The 22267-nt window shown below is 48.0% G+C and overlaps 1 protein-coding gene across 1 annotated transcript in view; it reads right to left on the bottom strand.

Annotated features, from left to right (window-relative positions):
* Positions 1 to 22267, bottom strand: part of LOC144593398 (myomesin-2-like) — a 114419-nt gene that overhangs the window by 42211 nt on the left and 49941 nt on the right. The window contains 6 exon segments of the mRNA XM_078398902.1: positions 8797 to 8918; positions 10133 to 10307; positions 13391 to 13574; positions 15227 to 15354; positions 17743 to 17796; positions 19959 to 20158. Of these exon segments, the coding sequence (XP_078255028.1) occupies positions 8797 to 8918; positions 10133 to 10307; positions 13391 to 13574; positions 15227 to 15354; positions 17743 to 17796; positions 19959 to 20158 (863 nt within the window).

The raw sequence follows: 22267 nt of genomic DNA, 5'->3' as shown, positions 1-22267 counted from the left end.
GGCATGCGGAGGAAACGGAACCTGCCGAACGGTGTGCTGAAGGTGGTCAGGAAGGAGGAACGTGCATCCAGCGGGATCTGCCAAAAGGAGCTCTTGGCATCCAGGACCGAGAAAACTGTGGCTGGACCGACCTGTGCCGCGACGTCCTCCACCGTCCGCATGGGGTAGTGCGGGCGTTTAATAGCCAGGTTCAGGTCCTTGGGGTTGATGCAGATCCTGATCTCGCTCGCGTCCTTCTTGGCAGCGACCACCATGGTGGAGACCCACTGGGTGGGGGCACTCACCTCCTTGAGGATGCCCATGTCCACCATGCCACGTAGTGTGGACTCCACGCGGCCCTTCATGGCAAAAGACACACGGTGGGCCGGTCTGACCACTGGGTCGACCCCCGGGTCCACAACGATCTTGTAGGCACAGGGCAGCTTCCCCAGGACGTCATCAAATCGGTCAGGGTACTCGATCAGGGGGTCCATGGGGGCCTGCACCAGGTGGATGTCGCGGTGGAATGAGACCAAACCAAAGTCCTGGCATGCACGGGCGCCCAGCAGGGTGACGTTGTCAGATGCTAGCAGGAGGAACGTGAGGGGCCGAGAGGTCTCCAGAACAGTACAGATAACCGTTGCCTTTCCCACGGCAATCAGAACGCCTCCCCCATAGGCATGGAGGCGGGAGTTGTCAGGAGTAACCCTCTCCCCCGAGCTTATCTGCTCGAAGAGGCCCACAGACATAACATTTGCAAAAGCCCCAGTATCGACCTTGGCAGGGAAGGAGTGTCCATTGACTGTAACATGCACGGATGGATCCGTTATCAATGCAGGTGCACCCAAAAGCGAAAACAGCATAGAGTCTCCATGGGAGGAAGTCGTATCTGAGCCATGGAGTTCCTCATGTTGGTACCGGGAACCGGTTGCGCTATCATCGGTCGCAAGGTTGTTTAGACTCCCTCTAGGAGCAGGGACAGGTCTCCCACGAGAACGACAAGCTGCAGAAAAATGGTTCTGCCTCCCGCAGGAATTACAAGTTTTGCCCTGCGCTGGGCAAACGTTATACCTGTGTGACGAGAAGTTGCAGTTCGGGCATCTGCGAGGGGTGACCATAGTGGGCGCGGAGGGGGTGACCCTGGTCTGCGGGTCATTCAATCGCCGGCGGCCGGTGAAATTTATGTCCTGGGGCGCCGGCCGAGATACTGAGCCAACAGCAGAGGCCACGCGTGCGGCATGTATGGCGTCCTTTAGCGACAGGTCAGGCTTCATCAGGAGCTCATCCCGCAGCTTAGAGTTTAGGAGACCGTTGACCAGGACGTCCCTGATCATCTCGTCGGGTGTAATCGTTTGAAGGCGGCACCGCCGAGCCATATGTCTTAAAGATGCAATGAAGGCGTCAACGTGCTCCCCTGGAGTCTGACGCCGCGAGAAAAAGTTGAAACGTTCGATAATGTTATTGGTGGGTATATCGCACAGGGCAGTGAACTTAGCCATGAGACATACCGGGTCGTTGCGGTCCTCCGGAGGGACGAATTCGAACGACGCATAGCGTTCCATTGCCTCCGGACCAGCCAGGTTGAGGAGCAGGTGAGCTTTTATCGCAGCAGTTGCATCAGGATGGGCAATCGCTATATAGTGCTCGTAGTCCCGCTGGAAGACAGTCCAGCGGTGCACTATGTCCTCATCAAAAACAAGCGTGTCCGGACGACGACACGAGGGAGCCATGGCAAAGTGGAAGGATGGGACACAACTGGGACGAACAAATGCTAAAAATAAAAACCCGATAAACAGGAGACGCAAGTCTACCGCTCTGACACCATGTAAAGAGACGTCCTTTGCACACAGAGTCTTTTACTGGATATTGTTTATTAATTTCACTACACACATGTTATGCCCTAGCTGTCCGTGGTCATCACCGGAACTAGAGAGCGAGCTGGAGGTGGGGAAGCTACAATTATACAAGAGACAATGGGGAGTGGTTAGTAGTGGTGAGGTCACTATGTTAAAGGAACATGCACTGATCTACACCTCTCAACCCCGTTCTCCTGCCTTCTCCCCATAACCCCTGACACCCGTACTAATCAAGAATCTGCCAATCTCTGCTTTAAAAATACCCAATGATTTGGCCGCCACTGCCGCCTGTGGCAATGAATTCACCATCCTCGGACTAAAGAAATTCATCCTCATCTCCTTTCAAAAGGTACGTCCTTTTTAATAAAAATAAAATGATAAAATAAAGTAAAATACATAGAATATAAATATGAAACAGACCCTTGGAAGTCCAACCCAGTGCCCTCGCTAGGACAACGGGCCTTTATGGCCAAGTTAAGACTCTACATTTTTAACAACTCTGAACTTGAAGAGTACAAGTTGGTGCCAGAAACGTGGCGACTCTTCTATGTTGTCTCAGTGTAATCTATTGTACTCTCTTGTAGTTACGTATGATTGTGCATAATATCTAGGAAGATTGTGACTGGACTGTATTACAAAAAATAATTTCCCTGTACCAACGTACACAAGTTCAAAGGTCATAGGAGCAGAGTTAGGCCATTCAGCCCATCAAGTCTACTCTGCCATTCAATCATGGCTGATCTATCTCTCCCTCTCAACCCCTTTCTCCCTGTGACCTTGGGAACATGCGACTACAGTGCCATTGAAAATGAAGACACTGCTTTTGAAAATGTTGCATTCACTTGATACATTGCTGTACTCTGCAATAGTTGGTATCACGCTTTAAGTTGTTAAATGAGTGATAATGTGATTGAAGAGGAATGATTGGGAACGGAGACTCATGTTACATTAACGTATTACCATTTGGCCATGGGGATTCAGGTTAAAGGTGCCTGAATACCCTTAAAACATCACAAGAATGGAAAATTTGTCTCCAGCACCCTGCAGGACAAGTTATTTTACCAAGGTTTGTTTTTGAAGCTCACTTTGTGACCAGAACAACGTAAAAGCCCCTTTCTGGTTGCCAGAGAGTCGGACACATGGACAGATCTTTCTGCCTATCTTCACCAATCGCTTTCAAAACTAATTCCTTTATAAAACACTTCCACCTATAAAGAGGTTATTGTACCCAGAAGTGTTTGCTCCTAATCTAATCTCACTGCCTCCTCTCTTGCGGTACCAAAAATTAACATTCCCCTAATTTAGGATCTCAACTTGAGGACTAAACTTTATAGGTGGAAGCGTTTTATAAAGGAATTAGTTTATTGTCAATGACAATAAAGATATATTGTATTGTATTGTATTCCATAACTGCTTGAAACCTACTGAATTGTGATCACTGTTTTTAAAGTGCTCCCCACTGAGGTTTCCAACCCTCCATCCAGTTTCATTTCCTGAGATAAGGTCAAGACAGAGCTGACTATTCTCTTCTGAGGGACTTTCATAGATAGATTCATAGTCATACAGCACGGAAACAGACCCTTTTGTCCAACTCATCCATGCCAACCAAGATGCCCCATCAAAGCTAGTTCAATTTTCCCGCATTTGGCCCATAATCCCTCAAAATCTTTTCTATCCAGGTACCTAACCAAGATCATAGAACATAGAACAGTGCAACACAGGAACAGACCCTTTGGCCCACAATGTCCATGCCGAATATGATGCCAAGATAAACTAATCTTATCTGCCTGCACACAATCCGTATCTTTCCATTCCCTGAGACGGACACAAAGTGCTAGAGGAATTCAGTGGATCAGGCAGCATCTCTGGAGAAAAACAATGGGTGATGTTTCGGGTCGGAACCTTTCTTAAGCCTGAAAAACAGTTCTGACCCGAAACATCACACATCCATTTTCTCCAGAGATGCTGCCTGACCCACTGAGTTCCTCCACCATTGTGTGTCTATCTTTGTTATAAATCAGCATCTTCAGTTCCTACCTACACATCCTTCCATAGCCTGCATATCCAAGCCCCAATCTAAAAGCCTCTTAAACGCCACTATCATATCTGACACCACTTCTTGCAGCATGTTCCAGGTACTCACCAGCCTCTGTGTAAACAAAACGCCGCGCACACCTTTAAACTGTGCCCTTCTTACCCTAAAGCTCTTCAAACTGCTTCCTGAACCACCAATCACAGTGTGCTCGGCAGCTACAGGTCAAATGTTATACATTCATAAAATAATTTCCATGAACCATTTAATATTAGCTCCGATTAACAGCCGCTTGGGAACAAGTGCAAGATCTGAACTGAAACATGACTAATACTCTGTGAGAATTAAAAATAGATTGCACTGATAGAGCTATAGTCATACAGCGTGGAAACAGGCCCTTTGGCCCAACTTTCCCATGCCGACCAACATGCCCCATCTACACTAGTCCCACCTGCCTGCATTTGGTCCATAGCCTTCTAAACCTATCCTATCCATGCAACCTGTCCAAATGTTTCTTAAACATAGCAACAGTACCTACTGCCTCCTCCAGCAGCTTGTTCCATGCACCCACCACCTTTTGTGTAAAGAAGTTATCCCTCAGGTTTGTATTAAATCTTCTTTGCCCCCTCGCCTTAAACCTATGTCCTCTGGTTCTCAATTCCCCTACTCTGGGGAAGAGACTGTGAGTCTACCCGATCTATTCCTCTCATGATTTTGTGCATCTCTATAGGATCACTTGGATAGGTTGTGTGAGTGGGCAGATGTATGGCAGATGCAGTTTAATGTGGATAAATGTGAGGTTATCCACTTTGGTAGAAAGAACAGGAAGGCAGATTATTATCTGAATGGTGTCAAGTTAGGAAATGGGGAAGTACAAAGAGATCTGGGTGTCCTTGTTCATCAGTCACTTAAAGTTAGCATGCAGGTACAGGCAGTGAAGAAAGCTAATGGCATGTTGGCCTTTATGACAAGAGGAGTTGAGTATTGGAGCAAAGAGGTCCTTCTGTAGTTGTACAGGGCCCTAGTGAGACCGTACCTGGAGTACTGTGTGCAGTTTTTGGTCTCCAAATTTGAGGAAGGATATTCTTGCTATTGAGGGCGTGCAGCGTAGGTTCACTAGGTTAATTCCCGGAATGGCGGGACTGTCATATGTTGAAAGACTGGAGCGACTAGGCTTGTATACGCTGGAATTTAGAAGGATGAGAGGGGATCTTATTGAAACATATAAGATTATTAAGGGATTGGACACACTAGAGGCAGGAAACATGTTCCCAATGTTGGGGGAGTCCAGAACCAGGACCACAGTTTAAAAATAAGGGGTAGGCCATTTAGAACGGAGATGAGGAAAAACTTTTTCAGTCAGAGTTGTAAATCTGTGGAATTCTGTGCCACAGAGGGCAGTGGAGGCCAATTCTCTGAACGCATTCATGAGAGAGCTAGATAGAGCTCTTAAAGATAGCGGAGTCAGGGAGTATGGGGAGAAGGCAGGAACGGAGTACTGATTGTGAATGATCAGCCATGATCACATTGAATGGCGGTGCTGGCTCGAAGGGCCGAATGGCCTACTCCTGCACCTATTGTCTATCACCCCTCACGGCACTGCAAGGAATAGTGTCCTGGCCTGCTCAACCTCTCCAGATAGCTCAGGTGCTCAAGTCCTGGCAACATCCTCGTAAATCTACTCCTCACACTTTCCAGCTTGACAACGTCTTTCCGAAACATGGTGCCCAAAACCGAACTCCAAATACTCTAAAGTGGCCTCACTAACATCTTATATACCTACAATATGACCCCCCAACTTCTATACTCAATGCTTTGACTGATGAAGGCCAATGTGCCGAAAGCCGTCTTGACCGTCCTATGTACCTGTGATGCCATCTTCAAGGAACTATGTACCTGCACTCCGACATCCCTCTGCTCTACAACATCCCTGATGCTTTAAGTTTAATCAGGTGTGTGTTAATTTGTGCTCATGGCTGGTGCCACAGAGGGTGTTAATGTGCCCATCTACTAAACAGACAATGGGTGCTTCAACACAATGTTAGCCAAAAGGAAATGTGACCGATTCCTTCACCTACCGTGAGGGACACCTCCTCCTAAAATGGCCAGATAAAAAAAGTAATTTAGGTGTAGCACAGAGCTAAATCCACGCTGGTAACAAGATTCCAATACATACAAAGATTGAACTTACTTTTGGGGATCGTAAACGACATCAAGATTCAAGAGTGTTTTATTGTCATATGTCCCGATACGGAACAGGGGATCCCCTTGAATAACTTGCCTACCGCAGGTTTTGGGCGGGAGACCCATGGAACTGTAGATGCTGGTGTGCAAAGAAACAGACACAAAGTGCTGGAGTAACTCAGCGGGTCAGGCGGCAAGTCTGGGGAACATGGATAGATGACTTTTCGGGTCGGGGCCCTTCGTCAGACTAGACCCTTCTTCAGATGTCATCCATGCTCTCCAGAGATGCTGCCATGTGTTGACAAAAAGGTTGCTGCTCAAGTCCAGTGGACTTGTTCGGATTCCGACCCAAAACGTCACCTATCCATGTTCTCCAGAGATGCGGCTTGACCCACTGAGTTACCCCAGCATTTTGTGTCTTTTTATTTGTAAACCAGCATCTGCGGTGCCTTGTCTCTACTCCCAATGACAAAGTAGTTGAGCATCCCATCCAATACCTGACTCATTGCTCCGTCCAAGAGCAAGGCAGAGGCTGTGGAGTGTATCAGCTGTGTATCACCTCCACCTCAACATCTCCTCCCACTACCTCCACCCTCATTGTGCTGAGAAACCCCTGCACTGATGCCCTAGTGCCAAGATAACTAAGCACCAGAAACCAAACTATCCATTTGACTCCACCAGCATTACCTCTTCATTTGTTTCTGCTTCAATTTTAATCGGGCTCTTGATACCCGATAAAGTTTGGGTGACAGAAGAACGACAAGAAAAAATTCTTATGCTTCTAACAATTATATACCATTGTAAATTCTGTACCATGCCATTTACCCATTACACAATCTGTAGATATCAGCCATAGTATCTGACAATTTGGTAACATTTAAATGAGGATCTGATTTTAAATGAGCATTTAAAAAAAGCTGGAGTAACTCAGCGGGACAGGCAGCATCTCTGGAGGGAAGGATTGGGTGACGTTTCGGGTCAAGACTTCTTCCCTCCAGAGATGCTGCCTGTCCTGCTGAGTTACTCCAGCTATTTGTGTCTATCTTCGGTTTAAACCAGCATCTGCAGTTCCTTCCTACATATTTTAATTTTACCATTCCAAAAGAGCACCTGATTTATACCTAATGCTCATTTGGAATGGTAAAATTAAAGTAGGCTGAGAAGTTCAAGTTTCTAGGCGTAAATGCCACCAACTATTTGTAGTGGTGCTACATACCTCATTGATGTTATGGGCTAGAAAGCACAGCACACCTCTATTTCCTCAGATGGCTAATGAAAGTCAGCATAAGTGCTTACCAATTATTATCCTAGAAAGCATCGTATCAGGAAGCATCGCAGCTTGGCAAGGCAACCACTCTGCCCATGACCACGAGAAATTGCAGAGAGTTGTGAACGCAGCCCAGTCCATCACACAAGCCAGTCTCTCCCCATCAACTCCATCAACATTTCATGCCAATAATCAAGGATCACTCACACCCTAGTCATTTCTCTTCTCCCCTATCCCATCAGGCAGAAGATCCTAGAGTCATACAGCAAGGAAACAGGCCCCTCGTCCTAACTTGCCCAAGATGCCCCATCTACACTAGTCCCACCTGCCTGTGTTTGGCCCATACCCCTCTAATCCTTTCCCACCTTTGTACCTGTCCAAAAGTCTTTGTAAGTGTTGTTATGGTACCTGGCTCAACTACCTACTCTGGCAGCTCGTTCCATGTACCCACCATCCTGTGTGAAAAAAATAACCCCTCGGATTCCGGAAGTGGCGGCGCCTAACGGCAGCGGCTTACTAGCAGTCTGTTCGTCTTTTTTCCTTTTTTTTTTTGTGGTGTGTCGGTGTTGGGATGGTTTTTATATATTTTTTTGGTTGTGTATGTGTGGGAGGGGGTGGTGGTGTGGGGGGGGGGGGGAACTTTTCTCTTCCTCACGGCGCGGGGTGCGGCTCGGCTGCGGGGCCTAACATCGCCCGGTGCGGCTTGGCCGCTGGACTTTACATCGCCCGGTGCGGCTTGGCCGCTGGACTTAACATCGCCCGGTGCGGCTTGGCCGCGGGACTTAACATCGCCCGGTGCGGCTCGGCTGCGGGACTTTACATCGCCCGGTGCGGCTTGGCCGCGGGACTTAACATCGCCCGGTGCGGCTCGGCTGCGGGACTTTACATCGCTGGTGCGGCTCGACTGCGGGACTTAACATCGCCCGGTGCAGCTCGGCTGCGGGACTTAACATCACTGGTGCGGCTCGACCACGGGACTTTACATCGCCCGGTGCGGCTCGGCCACTGGACTTAGCTGCGCAAGGCTTGGTCGCGGGCCTTTCATCGCCCGGTTCGGCCGCGGGACGTTTCAGCGCCCGGTGCGGGGACTGTGCGGGTCGGTCGGGGACGAGCTGTCTGTCCGTGGGCGTGGGGAAGAGAGTGGAAGTTTTGTTGTCTCCATCACAGTGAGGGGGTGTTTGGAGTCACTGTGATGGACGTTTGTGTTGGGGTCATGTGTCTTGTGTTCTTTTTTTCTATGACTGCTATGTAGTTTCGTTCGGTACTTCGGTGCCGAACGACAAATAAAGCTCTGTTATTAAAGCCTTCTCCTCGGTGCACTGACCCTATCTATTCCCTCATGATTTTATACATCTCTAAAATAGTTCCACAAAAATAGCATTGAATCCCTGTTCTTTGACTACATCCCGATCATCATTTGCCCACTTGGCCCAGACTAGCAACATATGACTGTGTAAGAGTCATAAGCGGACACTTACTAAGGGCTGCTTGGACAACAATGGGCTCGGACTCCTGAGATACTTCGCTGACTCCCACGGCGTTTACAGCCTTCACGCGGAAAATGTACTTCTGCCCGTTCTTCAGACCATGAACAACGAACCTAGAGGGAAGGAAGCAGAGAAAGATCAACGACACAGTGCGGGAACTAATAAAAAGCCCGCCCAGGGACAGCCTTGGACAGTTAACACGAAGGTCAGCAGAGCAGTTAACACGAAAGTCAGCAGCGGTCTGAGCAGTGAGTGAGTGGATTGGCTGGAAGTCTTACACGTCCTTTAATCCGGACACAATTACGAGAGCGCACTTGAAATTCCCCCCAAAAGTCCCCCCGAAAAAGTGGTGCCTAGGCCGGGTGAGGCGTTGATCTCGATCTCATCGGGACCACTGCGGCCAATTGGCGGGTCGAATTTGCGCCCTGCGGCCAGGGCTCTGGAACTCTGGCCCGGCCAGAACCAGCAGATACGTTCCCACCGCCAACTTCAGAGACCGACTTTGAGAGCTAGTATCTTGGCTTCCCCCGATATCTAGGCAGACCGTTCCAGTACCGTTCGGTCATGGAGGTTAAGCGGGCTAGGACTCTATTCCTTGGAGCACAGGGGAATGAGAGGAATCAAGAGAGGAATAGATCAGGTAAATGCACAGAATCTCTTCCCAGAGTAGGGGAATCAAGAACCAGAGGACATAGGTTTAAGGTGAGGAGGGAAAGATTTAATAGGAACTTGAGGGGTAACTTTTCCACACAAAGGGTGGTGGGTGTATGGAACAAGCTGCCAAGGAGGTAGTTGAGGCAGGTGCTATTGCAATGTTTAAGAAACAGTTGGACAGTTACATGGATAGGGCAGGTTTCAAGGGCTATGGGCCAAATGCAGGCAAGTGAGACTGGTGTAGATGGGACATGTTGGTCGGTGTGCGCAAGTTGGGCTGAAGGGCCTGTTTCCACACTGTATGACTCTATGACCCCTCTCGGGGGTCGCAACCTCTGTTGGCCCGGCAAAACGGATAGACCGGCAAGGCTCTGGAACCAAGGGTGCCAGAGAATCGGTGTTAATCGAAGGCAAGGATTGGTATGAATGACACAAAAAGTTGGAGTTACTCAGCTGGTCAGGCAGCATCTCTGAAGAAAAGGAATAAGTGACACTTCCGGTCAAGACCCTCCTTCAGGCTGAGAGTCAGGGGAGAGGGAAACGAGAGATATAGAAGGTGATATAGAGAGATACAGAACAAAGGAATGGAAGATATGCAAAAAAAGAATGATGATCTTGGAAAGGTGGAGCCCACTGCTGGCTGTGGGCAAAGTGATAATGAGTTAAGAGTGACCTTGTGTATTTCACGGGCTTGTGGTTGCAGGGCTGCCAGTCATCAGTTCCCAACAGGCAGGAATCGATGTAGTAGCCGATGAGCTCAGTAGCATTCTTCGGTGCCACCCACTGCACCACCACCGAATGCTTTGTGTTCCTCGCACACCGAACGGACACGGGTGGAGATGGGATCTCTGGAAAAGGTTAAAAAAAGAGAGCACAAACATCAAAGAAAGGTCACTTTCAGATGGGTTACACAAAAATGCTGGAGTAACTCAGAGTCAGGCAGCATCTCTGGAGAACACGGATAGGTGATGTTTCACAGAGTGCTGGAGTAACTTAGTCAGGCAGCATCTCTGGAGAACACGGATAGGTGACGTTTCACAGAGTGCTGGAGTAACTCAGTCAGGCAGCATCTGTGGAGAACACGGATTGGTGACGTTTCACAGAGTGCTGGAGTAACTTAGTCAGGCAGCATCTCTGGAGAACACGGATTGGTGACGTTTCACAGAGTGCTGGAGTAACTCAGCGGGTCAGGCACCATCTCTGGAGAACACGGATAGGTGACGTTTCACAGAGTGCTGGAGTAACTTTGTCAGGCAACATCTGTGGAGAACACGGATTGGTGACATTTCACAGAGTGCTGGATTAACTCAGAAAGTCAGGCAGCATCTGTGGAGAACATGGATAGGTGATGTTTCACAGAGTGCTGGATTAACTCAGAGAGTCAGGCAGCATCTGTGGAGAACATGGATAGGTGATGTTTCACAGAGTGCTGGAGTAACTCAGTCAGGCAGCATCTCTGGAGAACACCGAGAGGTGACGTTTCACAGAGTGCTGGAGTAACTCAGAGAGTCAGGCAGCATCTCTGGAGAACATGGATGACTCGAAACTTCACCTTCCTAACTCCAAAAGCCACCTCTCCATGGAAGGGTTCAGACCCAAAGGGTGGCACAGTGGCGTTGCTGCCTCACAGTGCCAGAGACCCGGGTTCAATCCTGACTACGGGTGCTATTTGTATCGAGTTTGTACGTTCTCCCTGTGACCATATGCGTTTTTTCTCCAGGAGCTCCGGTCTCCTCCCACACACCAGAAATACAGGTTTGTAGGTTAGGTGGCTTGGTAAAATTGTAAATTTGTCCCTGGTATGTGTAGGATGGTGTTAGTGTGCAGGAATCGCTGATCGGCACGGACTCGGTGGGCCAAAGGGCTTGTTTGATCAGCCATGATCACATTGAATGGTGGTGCTGGCTCGAAGGGCCAAATGGCCTACTCCTGCACCTATTGTCTATTTCCACGCTATATCTCTAAACTAAACGGAACAAAATGTCATCTATCCTTAGAAGGGTCCTGACCCGAAACGTCGCCTATCTATTGAAGGGTTCCGATCCGAAATCTGACCAGGTGAATTACTCCAGTTCTTTGTGTCGCCCTCTTAGTAAACTAGCATCTACAGTTTCTTGTGCCTACACTAAACACAGAATTCAAGGTTAGAAAAGGAAGAGGGTGACATATTTGTATTAAAAGGTGACATTCGACGTCATGAGTCACATAACTGAAAAATGCAATAATCATTCTTTGATAAAACGCTGGAAAATTTAGCTTCTCATCAACCATCAGCCGAAAGTACACAAAGTGCTGGAGTTGTGAATCTTCAGGATCCTCTAACCGAAAGTACACAACGTGCTGGAGTTGTGAATCTTCAGGGTCGTCTAACCGAAAGGCTGACGGAGGCTCGTCAATGAGTTATTTCTAGACAGAGTTTAGTTTGGTTTAGTTTAGAGATACAGTATTAGAAACAGGCGAGTCCACTCCGACCATCAATCACCTGTTCTCACTAGTTCTATGTTTTCCCACTTTCTCATCCACTCCCTGCACACTAGGGGCAATATACAGAGGGACAATTATCCTACAAAGCCACATGTCTTTGGAGTGTGGGAGGAAAGCAGAGCACCCGGAGGAAACCCACGCGGTTCCATGGAGAACTCTACCAGCTGTATCACCCACTGTTCACAGTGCTTGGCAAAACCTTATGGGAATCAAGGGATGCGACATCAGTGATAGAAAGTGGTGCTGAGGCAAAAGATCATTCATGCTCTTGACAATTGGCTTTGCAAACCCTTTTTTAAAACTATTTGTAAAGACTATGCACCCCTTTCCTCAATCTTCGGAGAAAACAGCGCTTAACATCAAGAACATGCTGGCCTTGGCATTATGTTCAGCACAGACAATGTGTTTCCATTCATAGAGCTTGGAAACAGGCCCTTTGGCCCAACTTGCCCACACCGACCAACATGTCCCATTGACACCAGTCCCACCTGCCTGCGCTTGACTCATATCCCTCTAAACCCACATAATGTATGTACCTGTCGAATTGCTTTTTAAAATTTGCAACTACCTCCTCTGGCATCTTGTTCCATACACCCACCACCCTATGTGTGTAAAAGCTACCCCTCAGGTTCCCTTTAAATCTTTCCCCCTTCACCTTAAACCCATGTCCTCTGGTTCTCGATTGGGCAAGAGACTCTGTGCATCTACCTGATGATTGTGTACACCTCTATAAGATCACCCCTCATCCTCTTGTGCTGCAAAGAATAGAGTCCCAGTCTGCTCAACCTCTCCCGATAGCTCAGGCCCTTGAGTCCTGGCAACATCCTCGTGAATTTTCTCTGTACCCATTCCAGCTTGACAACATCTTTCCTGTACATGGTGCCCAGAACTGAACACAATACTCTAAATGAGAATGATCAGCCATGATCACATTGAATGGCGGTGCTGGCTCGAAGGGCCGAATGGCCTCCTCCTGCACCTATTGTCTATTGTCTATTGTGGCCTCACTGACGTCTTATATAACTGCAACATGACGTTCCATCTTCCATACTCAGTACTCTGACTGATGAAGGCCAATGTGCCAAAATAACCACCCTATGTACCCGTGACGTCACTTTCAAGCACAGAGTGGAGAGTTGTGTTTAGTTTGTATTTGAAGCAGGGCTGCAGTGATGCTCAGAGAGATAGTGGGTGAGCTCTGTATTGTCATTATCTGATCACTAATTCACAGCTGACAATACTGTTGACAAGGTACTCAACACTCTGACTAACGAAGGCCAAGGTGCCTTTTTGATCACCCTATCTACCTGTGACGCCACCTTCAAGTAACAAAGTACCTAATTCCTGATAGGAGTGTGACATATATTCTGTAGGACACACAAGAGATGAAGCTTGCAACGAGCGATCTTGAATGAAGAGTGACTGTATACTGCACAAAAACAATTACCGATGCGATCCCGGACCATGATGGGCCCGGTGACCTCTGACGGCTGGCTCATTCCAAACTTGTTCACCGCAAAGACACGGAATTCGTAGGAGTTTCCTTCGACCAGGTCAAATATAGCAAGGCGTGGCGAGCTTGCTGCGATCTCCATGTTGACCCGTTGCCAGGAGGTGCTGCCGGCCGCTGTCTGAAAGGGAAACGAGGACCGTCGTGGAAATTAGTCTGGTTACACCCTTAAAAGTTTGGGCAGATCGGTGGTGCAGCGGTAGACTTGCTGTGAGGCATATCAATGCGTTAAGGGTCCTGCCATTAACTGTAACTCTCCCTTTGCATTCGACCTTCCAAAGTGCAGCATCTCACCTCACTTGCTCTGACTAAATGCTGTCTGCCCTTTTCTACAGCTGGTCTCTATCCCACCATATGCTTTGACAGCCATCCGCAACTCCGGTATTGTCTGCAATCTTACTAACCAATCGGGATCAGCACAGTGGTGCAACAGTAGAGTTGCTGCCTCGCAGCGCCAGAGACCCGGGTTCGATCCTGACTACTGGCGCTGTCTGTACGGAGTTCATACATTCTCCCTGTTACTGCGTGGGTTTTCTCCGGGTGCTCAGGTCTCCTCTCACAATCCAAAGACGTGCAGGTTTGTAGGTTAATTGGCTTCAGTAAACTGTAAATTGTCCCTAGTGTGTAGGGTAGTGCATATCACTGGTCGGCATCATCTCGGTGGGCTGAAGGGCCTGTGTCCTTACTGTATCTCTAAAGACTAAAGGGTGCTCTATGACTAGAGAACTTTTAAGTTATATATGTTAGATTAGAAATACAGCGTGGAAACAGGCCCTTCGACCCACCGAATTTGTGCTGTGACCGAAATGACCTGTACACTAGGTCTATCCTACACCCAGGGGATAATTTACAGAAGCTAATTAACCTACAAGCGTGTACATCTTTGGAGCGTGGAAGGAAACTAGAGCACCTGGAGAAAGCTCACGCAGTCACAGGGGAAATGTACAAACTCCGTACAGACGGCACCCGTATTCGGGATAGAACCCGGGACCCTGGCGCTGCAAGGCAACAGCTCAACCACTGCGCCACCGTGCCGCCCCAAATCTCAGGTTGGTTTGCCTACAATATAGGAGTTAGTCAGGAGAATTTGCTTACAAGGAACCTAAAGAATGTGCAAGTTATCAATGTTGTCATTTGTTTCTTGTGGTTTTTATCCCTGTCACTAACAACACTGACCGCTTGATGCCTGATAAGGAGATCAATTGCACCGTATCTGAAGGGAAAATACAGAAGATAAAATATTAAAGCAATGGAAACGGGCCTTTGACCCAACAGGTCCGCACACACCCATTTTACACTCTTCCTACGTGAATCCCACAAATGTATTACATCCGTGGAGAGAAAACGGGGACGAAAGTTTTAGGAACAAGCAGTGCTTTTGTTACTTGATCTGCAGCTGAAACAGTGCAGTAGGGTCCAGCTGCTGCCTTTGAGTAACACTCCTGAGACGCAACACTTTGTGTCGTTAACTATTTGTGTTGACTATGTTCCCATTTCCTCAATCTCGCACAGAGTAAACAGCAATGAAGAGGCCGTTCGGCCCATTCAGAACATGCCAGCTCATCGGGGCTTAATTTTATCCTTGCTTATGTGAATAGCTAATGGACATAGGTTAGGCAGCATCTCTGGGGAGAAACAATGTATGACGTTTTATGTCGGGACCCTTCTTCAGGCTGCCTGACCCGCTGTCTGAGGTTGTTTATGAACGACCCTGATTGACCCTGGTCTTTTCTCATCTCCATCTCTTCATCTCCCATCTTTGTTTCTCCATACCTTTTCAACGTAGTACTTGAGCGTCCCCCTGCCACGGGGATCGGGGGGCTCCCAGCTGAGCACAATGTAGTTCTGGCAGGTCTCGGCAGCATGGACATTTGTGGGGAATCCTGGGATCTTCACATCCGCTGTGGGAGGGGGGGAGGAGGAGGAGAGGGGAGAGAGGAGGGGGGAGAGGAGGGGGGGGGGAGAGGAGAGGGGGGGGAGAGGAGAGGGGAGAGGAGAGGAGAGGGGAGAGGAGAGGGGGAGAGAGAGGAGGGGGAGGAGAGGGAGAGGAGGAGGGAGGTGGGGGGGAAGTGGGGGGGAGGAGGTGGGGGAGGAGGGGGGGAAAGGAGGGGGAGAGGAGGGGGAGAGGAGGGGGAGGGGGGGAGAGGAGGGGGAGGGGGGGAGAGGAGGGGGGGAGAGGAGGGGGGGAGAGGAGAGGGGGGGAGAGGAGAGGGGGGGGAGGAGAGGAGTGAGGGGGGGAGAGAAAAAGAAAAACAGGGCACTGTTAATAACATTCTAACTTCTACCTAGGTACTGGTCGGATGAGGTGTGCCATATATTTTACCCAGATGGGATGCAAAAACAAAGAATTTCACTCTACCTAGAATTTAAGAATCAGAGAATGTAGGTTTAAGGTGAGGGGGGTGGGGGGTTGAAAGATTTATTAGGAATCTGAGAGGTAACATTTTCACACAAAGTGTGGTGGGTGTATGGAACAAACTGCCAGAGGAGGTAGTTGAGGCAGGGACTATCACAATGTTTAAGAAACAGTTAGGCAGGGACATGGATAGAACATGTTTAAAGTGATATGGGCCAAACGCAGGCAGGTGGGACTCGTGCAGATGGGGTACGGTAGCCGGTGTCAGCAAGTTAGGCCGAAGGGCCTGTTTCCAGGCTCTCGGACTCTATTTGACAATAAAGTATCATGAATCATTGAAAGGCCAAGAAAGATTAAGTGCATGGGAGCAAAAGCACCATCTCCAAAGAAACACTGCTGCACTTGTGAAAGAAGATTTAGTCTTCAGTCTTTAGAGGTACAGTGGGGACTTTAGAGATACTGCCGACCTGCGATTATCCGGTATACTAGCGCTATCCTACAAACTAGGGGCAATTCAAAATGTATACCGACGCCAATTAACCTACAAACCTGCACGTCTTTTGGAGTGTGGGAGAAAACCGGAGCACCTGGACAAAACCCATGTGGTCACAGGGAGAACGTACGGACTCCATACAGACAGCGGCCATTGTCAGGATCACACCCGGGCCTCTGGCGCTGTGAGGCAGCAATTTTATCGCTGCGCCACCGTGTCTCCCTGAATCTCTGCTACACGGTTTGTAAGCTTTTCTTTGCCAGAGTATTGTGGAATTTAATCATGGGGTCGAGATAAAACCCACAGCCCTGGAGCTCTGGGTCTGCAGCTCTATCAGCTGCACGACCCCTTACATGTTGGGAGAAATTTTAACTTTAATAATAATAATATATTCCTTTATTCGTCCCACACCGGGGAAATTTGAATTCAAGCCAGCAGCTTGTCTTCCAACTCTAATGATTTTTATTTCTACATGCTGCAGTGGTAACAAAAGTAACTGGATACAAGGCTGGCCACTGACTACTCTCGGTGTTATACATTAACACCAAGCTAAAATATACCCCAATGTAAAAGAATGATTAGGTTCTAAAATACACTGGCAAAGAAAAGGTTAACCCTCACAATGAGAAGCAGAGATTCAGGGTGGCACAGCGGTAGAGTTGCTGCCTCACAGCGCCAAGACCCAGGTTCGATCCAGACTACGGGTGCTGTCTGTACGGAGTTTGTACGTTCTCCCCGTGACCTGCGTGGGTTTTCTCCGGGTGCTCCGGTTTCCTCACACGCTCCAAAGACGTGCAGGTTTGCAGGTTAATTGGCTTCTGTAAATTGTAAATCGTCCCAAGTGTGTAGGATAGTACTAGCGTACGGGATGATCGCTGGCGGGCACGGACTTGGTGGGCCGAAAGGCCTGTTTCCAGGCTGTTTCTCCAACGTCTAAACAAGTAAATGCAGAAACTTTCATGAAGCTACACCCATTAGTGTGTAGGTTGATGACAAAGTGCAGAGCACAGGGGACAAGAGCGGCCAGAGGTGAAAACTAAGACACGACTAGTCTCAATCTGGGATCAATGTTAGTCACAGTTTATGCCAACTCTGGAATCCAAAGTATAAATTCTGAATTTGTTGATGCTATTGAAGATTGGAACAGGTGAGGAAATGAGTGCTCTGTTTTTCCTCCTTCATTGCAAAGATGTGCAGGTTTGTCGGTTAATTGGCTTCTGTAAATTGTAAATTGTAATCCTAGTGTGTAGGATGCTAGTGTACAGGGTGATCGCTGGTCGGCACGGCCTTGGTGAGCCGACGGGCCTGTTTCCGCGTTGTATCTCCAAAGTCTAAAGTTTAAAGATTCATGTGATCACACAACATTCATGCACAGTCACACAACATTTACTACAATGTACAGGTAAAACGCACAAAAATAATATTTGGAATGGAATTTACCTTCCAGGTCATCCTGGGAGATAACAATCTGTCTGCTTGCATCAAAATGAATGGCTAAGGAAAGAAACAACAAAATATAAAGAAGAAAGTCTGAAGAAGGGTCTCGACCCAAAATGTCACCTATTCCTTTTCTCCAGAGATGCCGTCTGACCCACTGAGTTACTCCAGCTCTTTGCGTCTACCCTCAAAATATAAAGGTTGCCCAGTAACAAATGAGAAGCAAAAATAATCAAGAACCTCGACAATAAAGACAAAAAAACAAAATGTCCGAACAAAATTCCAATGGTATTCTTGGTATCTTATTTTTACAAAAGTCTTTTAATTTTCCTGTAATGGACCAAGGACAGTACTTTTTCCTCTCGTGATCAGGCATAGTTCTGGAGACGAGGTAGAGGAGGAAAGTGAGCAGCAAATTCCCGACCCAACACTGGGGTGGCACGGTGGTGCAGTGGTAGAGTTACTGCCTCACGGTGCCAGAGGCCCAGGTTCAATCCTGACTACGGGTGCTGTCTGTACAGAGTTTCCACGTTGTCACACGTTGACTGCATGGGTTTCCTCCCACATTCCAAAGACGTGGTTTGTACGTTAATTGGCCCCTGTAGAATTGACCCTAGTATGGATGAGAAAGTGGAATCACTGAGATGAAAGTACATCATGGTGTTCCATGGTGTACTTTGTACATCCTGTGTTCCATTACCCGCACGGGGGAAAGTTTGTGGACATAGAGGCAGAGTGTCATCGAGTTCTCAAGACGTACGTCATGGAAACAGTCCCTTTGGCCTAACTTGCCCATGCTGACCAACATGCTCCATCTACACTAGTCACACCTGCCAGCGTTTGGCCCATATCCCTCTAATCCTTTAGTTTAGTTTAGTAATACCTTGTGGAAACAGGCCCATCGGCTCACCGAAGGGCAATTTACAGAAGCCAATCAACCTACAAACCTGCACATCTTTGGGAGGAAACCGGAGCACCCGGAGAAAACCATCGCGGCCACTGGGAGAACTTACAAACTCTGTACGGACAGCACCCGTAGTCAGGATCGAACCAGGGTCTCTGGTGCTCTACCGCTGCACCACTCTGCTGCCTTTTCCTATCCATGTACCTGTCCAAATGTCTCTGAAGGACATCACTCTGTAGTTCTGATAGAGCCAGTGTCTGGGATACTTCAGACCCATAACAATTTCTCTAACTTCAAGTAACCCCTTGCATCCCTCCTCTCTCGGTCCTTCCCTCTCCCCAGTCATCGTACTAGTTTCACTGTCGTCCTGTTGTGTTTCACTGTCTGTATAACTCATTATCACCTCACCCACAGCCAACAATGGACCATTGTGGGCTCCGGCTTTCCTTCATCATCGTTACTTTTTGCATATCTTTCATTCATTTAGAAACATAGAAAATAGGTGCAGGAGTAGGCCATTCGGCCCTTCGAACCTACACCGCCATTCAATATGATCATGGCTGATCATCCAGCTCAGTAACCTGTACCTACCTTCTCTCCATACCCCCTGATCCCTTTAGCCACAAGGGCCACATCTAACTCCCTCTTAAATATAGCCAATGAACTGGCCTCAACTACCTTCTGTGGCAGAGAATTCCACAGACTCACCACTCTCTGTGTGAAGAAATGTTTTCTCATCTCGGTCCTAAAAGACTTCCCCCTTATCCTTAAGCTGTGACCCCTGGTTCTGGACTTCCCCAACATCGGGAACAATCTTCCCGCATCTAGCCTCTCCAACCCCTTTAGAATTTTATATGTTTCTATAAGATCCCCCCTCAGTCTTCTAAATTCCAGCGAGTACAAGCCCAGTCTATCCAGTCTTTCTTCATCTGTAAGTCCCGCCATCCCAGGGATCAATCTAGTGAACCTTCTCTGTACTCCCTCTAAGGCTAGAACGTCTTTCCTCAGATTAGGAGACCAAAACTGCACACAATACTCCAGGTGCGGTCTCACCAAGGCCCATGATCATATTTGTTCTATATTTATATCTTCTATATCTCACGTTTCCCTTTCCCCAGACTCTCGGCCTGAAGAAGGGTCTCGACCCGAAGCGTTACGTATTCCTTCTCTCCAGAGATGCTGCCTGACCCGCTGTGTGTCTATCGCCGGTGTAAGCCAGCATCTGCAGTTCCTTCCCACGCTACTTTGTTAATGCTTCTGACTGAGATGAGGTAAAGTCCAGCATTAACATTGCCCGTAAACGCGAGGTACTCACTCTGAAGCCTTGCAAAGTCAGCCGGGTCAAAGGCTGTCACGGCATCCGTGACCCTGGAAGGTTTGCTGATCCCGCACTTGTTCACAGCTCGCACACGGAAGATGTAGGAACGCCCTTCAAACAGGCCGGTCACCGGATACTTGCAGATTTTAACCGGAGCGTCGTTACACTGGATCCAGTTGTCCGAGTCAACTTCACATCTGCAAAAACAAGGAGAAGGTTCTCCAGCAACTCTACCACAGACACCAAGCTGACAACCTGCTCAAGGAAGATCTTGTAGTGGAAAGTTACCGTTAACTCTGACAGCAAAGTGACATCTTTGGATAAACACAAAGCACAGGAATAACTTAGCGGGTCAGGCAGCATCTCTGGAGAACTTGGATAGACGACATTTCATAAGACCATAAGGTCATCAGTGATAGGTGCAGAATTAGGCTATTCGGCCCATCCAGTCTATGCCATTCAATCATGGCTGATCTATCTCTCCCTCCTAACCCCATTTTTCTGCCTTCTCCCATAACCACTGACACCCGTACTAATCAAGAATCTATCTATCTCTGCCTTAAAAATATCCATTGACTTGCCCTCCACAGCCTTCTGTGGCAAAGAATTCCACAGATTCTCCACAGTTTCGGGCTGGGAACCCTTCTTCAGGCTGTGAATCTGCATCTGCAGTACCTTGATTTTCTAAGCAGAGACACACATGACCCTGGCCACTCTCTCATTTCAGTCCTACCATGGGAAGATGGTATAGGAGCCTGAAAACCATGACCGCCAAGTTGAAGAATAGGTTCTTCCCAACAGACATCTGCTCTTGAGCAGGGACAGGGACAGTGGCTCGAGCTACTGGTTCACCAGGTTAATTCCCAAGATGGTGGGACCGACATATGATGAAAAAATGCATCGACTGGGCTTATATTCACTTGGAATTTAGAAGGATGAGAGGTGCTCTTATAGAAACATATAAAATTCTTAAGGGATTATACAGGCTAGATACAGGAAAAAATATTCCCCACAATTCTCCAGAACCAGGGGTCACAGTTTAAGAATAAGGGGTAGGCCATTTAGGAATGGGATGAGGAAAACCTTTTCAGCCAGAGAGTTGTGAATCTGTGGAATTCTCTGCCACAGAAGGCAGTGGAGGCCAATTCACTGGATGTTTTCAAGAGAGAGTTGGATATAACTCTTAAGGCTAACAGAATCAAGGGATATGGGAAGAAAGCAGGGATGGGGTACTGATTCTGGATGATCAGCCATGATCATATTGAATGCTGGTGCTGGCTCGAAGGGCTAAATGGCCTACTCTTGCACCTATTTTCTATGTTTCTATAGTTTTTTACTGCCTCACAGCGCCAGAGACCCAGGTTCGATCCTGACTGCGGGAGCTGTCTGTACGGAGTTTGCATGTTCTCACCGTGACCTGCACGAGTTTTCTCTGAGATCTTCAGTTTCCTCCCACTTTCCAAAGATGTACAGGTTTGTAGGTTAATTGGCTTGGTATAAAAATATTAATATAAATTTGTCCCTACTATCCCTGGGGTAGTGCTAATGTATGGGGATCGCTGGTCGGCACGGACGTGATGGCCCGAACGGCTTGCTTCCTCGCTGCATCACTAAACTAAACTGCACATCACTAGCCCGGATTAGAGGATATTAATTACAAGGGGAGGTTGGACAAACTTCCATTGTTTTGCCTGAAACGGGAAGTTGAGGGGAAACCTCAAAGGTTCAAAGATATTTTATTGTCACGTGTACCAATTAAGGTACAGTGAAATCCGATTTACCATACAGCCGTACTAAAAAAAAGCAACAAGACACACAACTACAGAAAAGTTAACATAAACATCCATCACAGCAGATTCCACATCCCTCACTGTGATGGAAAGAAATGAAGTCTAATCTTCCCTCTTTTATTCTCCCACGGTCAGGGCAGTTGAACCATCTGCAGTCAGGGTGATCGAAGCTCTCGCAACCAGCGACTGAAGCTCCCGCGATCGGGGCGGTCGAAGCTCCCGAAGTCGGTCCCTAACCATGATCTTCTACGGGCTGCATCTTTGGTTGCACTGCAGACTTTGTTTTTCAGCGGGACAGGCAGCATCTCTGGATACAAGGAAAGGGCGACGTTTCAGGTCGAGGCCCTTCTTCAGACTGAAGAAAGGTCTCGAACCGAAAAGTCACCCATTCCTTGTATCCAGAGATGCTGCCTGTCCCGCTGAGTTACTCCAGCAGTTTGTGTCCATCTTCAATGTGAACCAGCATCTGCAGTTCCTTCCTGCAGACTTTGGTTTTTTGACTATTAGTTTTATGTT

Source organism: Rhinoraja longicauda, chromosome 5 (assembly GCF_053455715.1).
Source record: "Rhinoraja longicauda isolate Sanriku21f chromosome 5, sRhiLon1.1, whole genome shotgun sequence".
Classification (NCBI taxonomy): Eukaryota; Metazoa; Chordata; class Chondrichthyes; order Rajiformes; family Arhynchobatidae; genus Rhinoraja; species Rhinoraja longicauda.
This window is presented reverse-complemented; position numbering and strand designations above follow the sequence as displayed.